The 8365-nt window shown below is 41.0% G+C and overlaps 2 protein-coding genes across 3 annotated transcripts in view; both read right to left on the bottom strand.

The window, feature by feature from the left end:
* ift140 (intraflagellar transport 140 homolog (Chlamydomonas)) overlaps positions 1-3223 on the bottom strand; it is a 42703-nt gene extending 39480 nt beyond the window's left edge. The window contains exons 1-2 of one of the 2 annotated variants that reach the window (XM_008436366.2): positions 2992-3223; positions 1624-1785 (exon numbers count right to left, since the gene is read on the bottom strand). In XM_008436366.2, the coding sequence (XP_008434588.1) occupies positions 1624-1770 (147 nt within the window). In that variant the 5' untranslated portion in view covers positions 1771-1785; positions 2992-3223. Of the gene's footprint in view, positions 1-1623; positions 1786-2870; positions 2970-2991 lie in introns of those variants that run through there. The other variant, XM_017310939.1, reaches the window with a different exon arrangement.
* A 1387-nt stretch (positions 3224-4610) lies between these two features.
* The window catches only part of telo2 (TEL2, telomere maintenance 2, homolog (S. cerevisiae)), a 12919-nt gene continuing 9164 nt past the window's right edge, over positions 4611-8365 (bottom strand). The window contains exons 12-20 of the mRNA XM_008436363.2: positions 8061-8152; positions 7692-7808; positions 7542-7613; positions 7322-7477; positions 6456-6547; positions 6281-6380; positions 5982-6046; positions 5728-5843; positions 4611-4896 (exon numbers count right to left, since the gene is read on the bottom strand). Coding sequence (XP_008434585.1) covers positions 4775-4896; positions 5728-5843; positions 5982-6046; positions 6281-6380; positions 6456-6547; positions 7322-7477; positions 7542-7613; positions 7692-7808; positions 8061-8152 — 932 coding nt within the window. The 3' untranslated portion in view covers positions 4611-4774. The remainder of the gene's footprint in view (positions 4897-5727; positions 5844-5981; positions 6047-6280; positions 6381-6455; positions 6548-7321; positions 7478-7541; positions 7614-7691; positions 7809-8060; positions 8153-8365) is intronic.

Genomic DNA, 8365 nt, shown 5'->3' with positions numbered 1-8365 from the left:
TTATATATATATATATATATATATATATACAGGTCCTTCTCAAAAAATTAGCATATTGTGATAAAGTCCATTATTTTCCATAATGTAATGACAAAAATTAAACTGTCATGTTTTAGATTCATTGCTCACCAACTGTAATATTTCAGGTGTTTTATTGTTTTAATACTGATGATTTTGGCATACAGCTCATAAAAACCCAAAATCTCTGTCTCAAAAAATTAGCATATCATGAAAAGGTTCTCTGAACGAGCAGGTAACCTGATCATCTGAATCAACAGAGTAACTTAAACACCTGCAAAAGATTCATGAGGCTTTTAAAAACTCCCAGCCTGGTTCATTAATCAAAACCGCCATCATGGGTCAGACTGCTGACCTGACTGCTGTCCAGTCACTGACAACATCAAGCAAGAGGTGAGACACAGGAAGACATTTCTGAACCAATAGGCTGTTCCCAGAGTATCAAGGCTCCTCAGTGGGAAGGAAAACGCTGCAGAACGAGACGAGGTGACCGGACCCTGAGGAAGATGGTGGAGAAGGACCGAGTCCAGACCGTGAGGGAAGCAGTGGACTGAGTCTGGAGCAGAAACATCCAGAGCCACCGTGCAGGAAATGGGCTACAGGTGCTGCATTCCCCAGGTCAAAGGTCAAGCCACTGTTGAACCAGAAACAGCGGCAGAAGCGCCTGACCTGGGCTACAGAGAAGCAGCACTGGACTGTTGCTCAGTGGTCCAAAGTAATTTTTTCAGATGAAAGCTAATGTTGCATGTCATTCAGAAATCAAGGTGCCAGAGTCTGGAGGACGACTGGGGAGAAGGAAATGCCAAAAGGMCAGAAGTCCAGTGTCCAGTACCCCCAGTCAGTGATGGTCTGGGGAGCCATGTCAGCTGCTGGTGTTGGTCCACTGGGTTTTATCAAGGGCAGGTCAATGCAGCAGCTATCAGGAGGTTTTGGAGAACTTCATGCTTCCATCTGCTGAAAAGCTTTATGGAGATGAAGATTTCATTTTTCAGCACAACCTGCTCACAGAGCCAAAACCACTGGTATACTGACCATGGTGCTACTGTTGGCCTGCCAACTCTCCTGACCTGAACCCCATAGAGAATCTATGGGATATTGTGAAGAGAAAGCTGAGAGACCAAGACCCAAAACTCTGGATGAGCTTAAGGCCATCGAAGCATCCTGGGCTCCATGACACCTCAGCAGAGCCACAGGCTGATGGCCTCCATGCAGCACTGAAGGCTGCAAAAGGATTCCTGACCAAGTATTGATGCATAACTGAACATAATTATTTGAAGGTTGACTTTTTTGGTATTAAAACACTTTTCTTTTATTGGTCGGATAAAATATGCTAATTTTTTGAGACAGAGATTTTGGGTTTTCATGAGCTGTTTGCCAAAATCATCAGTATTAAAACAATAAATGTTAAGGAGGGGGACCAGATTGGTTCAAACAGAAATATCTGTTCCTCTCCCATAACGTCAGAAATAAAGGGATTTCGTCTTGGATATTTCTTAAAACACAAACACAGTTCAAAACGTCACGCAAACAAAACAGGAACCGATGAGAGGAATCGTTTTTAACAGAGCTACATCTGATCCACCCGACCGTCTGATCCCAGTTTACCTGCTGCAGGTAAAGATCCACGCTGCCACCGGAAGCAGGGCTGCTCGACGCCACAGCCAGGATGGGGAGCGTGGCGTGCCAGGTCAGGTGAGACGGCAGATTGCTTCTGTCAGGGGCTTCGATGCGGTGGTCGAAATACACCGCCATGTTCCCTCAGTACGGCTGGATGGCAGAGATGGAGTTAGGAACATAATACCAAACTATGCATGTGTGAGATGATTTATTCAAACTTACATTAAATCAGACAGAACTTTATTCTTTATTCTAATCAGTAATCATGTTCTAGATATTTTTCTCACAGCTGAGTTTAAAATGTGATCTGGTCTGATCTGGTAAAACAAACTTCGCTGGACGATAAATTGTCTCAGAAATTATTGCAATAATAATATTGTTGTTTACCTGTATCTATATATTTTTAAGTAATATATAGGTAAAGGCATAATAATGCAAGTTTGCCCTCTAATAAACTGTAAAATTGTAAAGAACATTTTAAATATCCAAAATAAAACACAATCAAAAACAATACATAATAAAAACATAAAAACAATCGAAACCATAAATAAAATGGATTATGATTGTTATGTAAACAAAATGTCCCTTAAAATATTATCTGAATGGAAATGATCAGGCTCATTATTTACTTATTACGACAGGTTTGTTTTATTGATATTTGTACAGATATTTATTTTATTTTTTACTGTCTTGCTGATGTTGTTCTATGATTGTCTCTGTGTTGTTCATTTTCTTTCCCACCTTACTGCAAGGAACATTTTTAAGGGCACAATAATAAAATAATACAGATACAGATCACTTCATTACTTGGTGTTAATATAGGTTGTGAATCAGAAGTTGATTCTTAATCATTTAATAATTAAAATGAGTAGTTTTTAAATTTTTTGCAAAAAAATCTCGTTTTCATTTATTCTTTTTAAAAATTATCCCACTCTACTGCACATTTATTTTAATAACTGTACTGTACTATTTGTCTCCTATTGTTTATTTTTATGTTATGACGCTACATGTGTACATTTTCCTGTCACTTGGCTTCTGGTACAACCGAATTTCCTCATATTAAATGACATTTCCATTCTATTTTGGCTTACCTTCTGGGCAATTTTACTTTAAGGTTGTATTAGCAACGTATAATATGAACACAGGCATATTTAAATGAGCTCGATTACGGTCTCCAATACGTAACAGTCAGCTATCAAGAACGCCAGAGGCGTTAAGTGTAAAACATGACAAACCTCACAGCATCAATTAGCTGCTAGCATTAGCTTAGCTAGCAAAGTTAGCGCCTGCAGACTCTTCCTCGCTGAAACGCAAATAAACAAAAACTACAAAACCTATTTAGCAATGAAGACTTACTTTACTGTCTCTTCTTTTCAGTTAGCGACACTTCGCTTTGTCACAACGGACCGAGCGCGTCATATGGACCGTTACTTCAAGCGGTGTTGTCTACTGGAAAAGCGTCTTTCTCAGTTGCCCATGACAACCTCAGAGGCTACGTAAGGAGGCGTAGCGACGGAAAACAGCGAACGGAGCCGAGTCCGTGCCGAAGATGGAACGTTGATGGTGAGCGGAAGAAGAAGCCTGTACGAAAACCCGTAAGATCACAAACTGCGCTATTTTAACATTTTGTTATGCTGTTCCAGTTATTTAGTAGAATATGTTCAAACAGTACTTTTATTATGATGATGTTCAAAAATTAGCTTAAGCCTCCAATCACAAATTTTCTAACTTTGTGTGCTGTTAGCAGATTTTTCTTAGTATTCTGATTAGTCATGCACCAATTTCTTTAAGTTTTTGTGTCTTTATAAATGTTTGATCATTTACAGCTCTATAAACCCATTCTTATTGCTCACGGTAATATACAGGTGTTATTTATTAATAATAGTTTTAGAGTACTTCAAATGTACTCTAGCCAACATTAAGCTTGTTCTAAAATGGTTGCTGGAAGTTTCCATAATTCTGTCCCACAAAAGGGCAAATTATGGTTTAAAAAGTGCAATATTTTAAATAAAAAGGGAAAATTTCATTGGCATCGTAGATTTTTCAACAAACGTGTTGATTCACACCAAACCCAACAGGAGAGTTTAGTTCCTTCAACCTTAGCTTCATATTTACTCAAACAACAGATTTTTCATTTTATTACAGTAAAATTTATATCAAAATAAAATTTATGAATTTCCCTTAAAGTATTTTATGCATCTTTACCAGGCTTAGCAAGCAACACATATTTATAAACTCATAAAATTCATTAGTTTACATGAGAGAGAAAAAAAAAATCAACAAAAAAATAAAGATGTTTCAAACAAAAAGCATTTTAATATTCCAGCTTGTACAGATGACTGTCTCGACCGGACGTAGTAGTACTTCCATCTGTACAGAAATATTCACAGGATGTCCTCTGGACACAAACAGCTGCTTGTACCAGAAAGATGTTGGTCAAAAGGAAGTTAAGTTTTAATCCTGATATTTAGAACTAAAACAGAAAGACAGGCAGGAACCGACTCATACACTGCAAAAACACAAAATCACACCAAGTATGTTTGTCTAGTTTTAGTGCAAATATCTTATTACACTACAAATGAGACAAAACAAACTTACAAGTAACTTTTAAAGTGACATAAGAACTTAGTTTTAAGATCCTTAATATTGCTAAAAAAAAAAACTAGTTCCACTGGCAGGTTATTTTACTTATAAAATGGAAAAATGTCTTATTGAAAGTGACATAATCTGCCAGTGGAACTAGAACTGGGTTGCTAGGTAACAGGCTGGGCTTGACTTAGGTTGCTAGGTAACAGGCTGGGCTCGGCTGAGGTTGCTAGGCAATGGAGCCAATGGAACTCACACTTTTTCTTCAATATTGTGTGATTATTGAGTAAACAAGCTCCTACATTGTGATAAGGAAGTGATTTGTAAGTTAGTTTTGTTGGTAATATTTTGTGTTTTTGCAGTGAATGGCGTCACGTTGGTCACCAGTCCACTTCCTGTGTCCGGCTGAATGTTCCAGGAAGTGTAAAAAAAAAAGAAAAGCACCTGCGATAGTAAATGCAGAGTTTAAAGAAAGTCCTGATCCGGACGACTGGAAAACATCCAGGAAACACCTGGAGCGTCAGAACCTCTCCTCATGCAGATGCTGACCCGGTCACGGCTCCAGGCTGAGGCCGTTCGGGTTCTGCAGCTGCTTCTTGAGGTTCTGGTCCAGCAGAACCAGGCTTTGCACAGCTAAATTACGGCAGTCGGCGTCCGGGTCCGCTTCGGCCACATCTGTGGACGGACAACACAACCAGAACCAGAACCAGAACCGGTTTTTAGAGAGAGGAAAATAAACTTTTAGTTCGTTGTGAAATTGATTTTCTGCTCCAGGCAAAAAGAAATAAAAACGGAGCGAATCGCATCACAGGACATCCTGGTTCCTGATCTCCTTCCCAGAAATCTGTGTGTGTGTGTATGTGGTGTGTGTGTGTGTGTGTGTAAACTTTTAGTTCGTTGTGAAATTGATTTTCTGCTCCAGGCAAAAAGAAATAAAAACGGAGCGAATCGCATCACAGGACATCCTGGTTCCTGATCTCCTTCCCAGAAATCTGTGTGTGTGTGTATGTGGTGTGTGTGTGTGTGTGTGTGTGTGTGTGTGTGTGTGTGTGTGTGTGTGTGTGTGATGGGAGACTGCTGACAGAAATACAGTCTGCAGGTGGACATGTGAACTTCAGGTCAGAGAAATATCCCATCATGCTTCGTTCTCTTCTGCGTCAAATTTCCATGTCGTGAAAATTTGGTTTCAGTTTCACGGAGAAATTTGAGACTTTTCCCGTTTTTAGTTTTTAATGTTGATTTTAAAATATAAAAACACAAAAGTTCAGCATGAATCTGTGGCAGAAGGAAGGAAAGATGAAGGAAATTAGAGAAAAAGGGAATAAAGAGAATTAAATAAAGGAAAGAAGGAATGAAAGAGGACACAAGGCATTAAAGGAAGGAATTAAACAAGGAAAGGAAAGAAGGAAGGAAAGGAAAGACAGCATTCCTGAATCGTTGAAACTCAGAATCCTCTAATCTAGTGTTTCATTGATCATATTTTCTTCTGTTATTTTTATTTTTTACCTGCCAGCCAGGTTCTTGTTTCCAGCAGCTGCTGGCTGAGGTCCATCATCAGAGCCTGACTGGGCATGCTCAGAAACACGGAGCAGACGGCGAAGAGGACGCCTCGCCTCACCGTCCTTCAGGACACAAAGCCAACAGAAACCACGAGGAACCCAGTTAGAAACCATTAGAAACCAATAAAAACCATTAGAAACCAATAAAAACCATTAAAAACTCCAGACTTTCCGGTCAGCCTGTGTGTGAGTCAGACGTACGGGTCAGCGTGGTACCGAACGGCCCACACAAAGTCCAACAACGCAGCTCCCATCTGTGCGGCTATCTGGGAATAAACAGCACGAGGATCAGCAGGAAACAGGCTAAACGGCTAGCATAGCATAGCTCAGTCAGATTAGCAGCTGAAGTCTGGATTAACGGGACCAGCAGAACCCAAACATGATCAGATTTATAATGTTTACATACGACTCATAAATTTGACAAAATTCAAGATGATAACATCAGTAGCAGGACTTTGAAACAAATGTGGACGCATATATACATATATAAAATATAATACCGGTGCGTTGACGGCCAGGTGCATGAAGAGGCCCAGAGTGTGGATCAACCTGCCCAGAACCAGGTGGTCACTGCCCAGCAGGTCAAAGGTCACCTCAGGCCTGCCAGGAAGGAGTTTTTCTTTAACCCATCAGTTAAAACTACTAAAATCTTCAGAGTTTCGCTAAAATACTAACTTGTCGTAATTTCTGAGGAGAGGAAAGAAGAAGTATCCGGCAACAGGAGCGTAGCGGTTTGGAGCGGCTCCAGCTCGCGGCTGGCCGGACCCCTGCAGGAACATCGACATGATGCAACACGGGCAGCTGGACGGTCGTCTTATGTAACGCCTGACTTAAAGAAACGAACAATTTCTACAGAGGGAAACGTCTAAAAGTCACAGAAAACACGGTTTAAACCGGTTTAACAACGTGGTTACGAAAACTCCTGCTACCTGGCTTTAGTTTACTTCAGCTGAATCAATATTTATATTTTTATATGACGTATAAAGGAAAAATATTCTGTCAAGAGACCAAAAATAAAAAATCCAGAAGATTTTGTTTCTTCATTTTCTCTGAAACTTCAGCAGCTGCTGTGACGTTTGCACTTCTGATGGATCCTAAAAAGGTTTCGCTTTATTTTGATACTCAGATTATTTAAGTAAGAGTAAAAAAAAAAACAAAATTAGATTTGGGTATGTTATTTTAAACATCTACTTCAATATTTTTATTAAATTCCCTTTTTTTTTCTCTGCTGCCTCTGAAAACAACAACCAGTCATTTCCTGCAAATGATTTCATGTTTTTTGGTGTCCGGAAAATTATGTTTCAAAACCACATTCCAGGCCAGTGAGCCGTTGCCTAGCAACGCACGCAGAGCCCAGCCCCGTTGCCTAGCAACGCACGCAGAGCCCAGCCCCGTTGCCTAGCAACGCACGCAGAGCCCAGCCCCGTTGCCTAGCAACCCAAGCGAGTTAGAACTTGCGCCTCTGAGGATTCAGCAGTAATATTTCTGGTTGTTAAATGACTATTTAAAACGTTTAGCGAGGCGCTGAGACGAGCAGCGACCTTTGAGATGCGTTTGGTTTTATTCTGGATCCTCTTCTCCACTTCCTGTCTCCAGCCGGCGGCGCTGTTGCTCTGGTAAGGCGTCAGCCCCGAGGCGGCTGCGGTTACTTTATCGGCGGCTGGTTTGGAAAGCTCCTGAGCCGCCAAGGCGAGGACCTGCAGAACCCAAACATGATCAGATTTATAAAGACTTAAAAGTGGCTAAAGCTGCTGGTTTCACCTCCAGGATGTCCAGTCGCTGCCGCAGGCTGTAGTTCAGGGAGTAAAACTCTGTCGTCAAGTACTGAGTGACCTGCGACAGACGGAGACGGATGGATTTACGATGCGCAACGCGATCAGGCTGGACGTAGAGAAGGAATCAAAGTCGTACAGGAACAGAGTCGACGGCGGTCAGAGCCACCATGGCCGCCTGCCGGAGGACCAGGAAGCCGCTAACGCTGAATCTGTCCTCCATGTGAAGAAGCACTTTGGTCATCTGGACACTGATCTGAAAAACAACAAAACAATAAACGAACCAGAGTCAGACAATGTCTAAAACATTGTGACAGGCCTGAGTTTATAGTTTATTCATGCAAACCAGCAAATCTGAGATGGAGCAGGCGTCAAATAATGTCAAATAAGATGTTTGAAAACCATCTCTGGACTCTGCTGCCATGGATGTTTTCATTCTTTTGTTCAAATGAACAAATGAAACAAAAGAACAAAGAAACAACAAACCCAACATTCCTTCTGCTCTCACCTCCTTCGCTGCGAAGACGTTCCTCCTCACCAAACTCTCCGCCGCGTTCAGACTGAGCTCGACTCGCAGAGAGTCGTCAGAGGAAATCAGGGCTGATCAACAGAACCAGAACATTAGAAACGGGTTTTTATTTCTGTAGAACAGAGAGAACTGAACAGAAAGAACTGAAAAGAGAACCAAACAGAAAGAACGGAACAGAAAGAACCGAACAGAGAGAACTGAACAGAAAGAACCGAACAGAAAGAACTGAACAGGTAGAACCAAACAGAAAGAGAACTGAACAACAGAAAGAACTGAACAGAGAG

This window comes from Poecilia reticulata, linkage group LG19, assembly GCF_000633615.1.
Source record: "Poecilia reticulata strain Guanapo linkage group LG19, Guppy_female_1.0+MT, whole genome shotgun sequence".
NCBI classification, from domain to species: Eukaryota; Metazoa; Chordata; class Actinopteri; order Cyprinodontiformes; family Poeciliidae; genus Poecilia; species Poecilia reticulata.
Note: the sequence above shows the minus strand (reverse complement) of the source record. Positions and strands in the feature narration are given on the sequence as shown.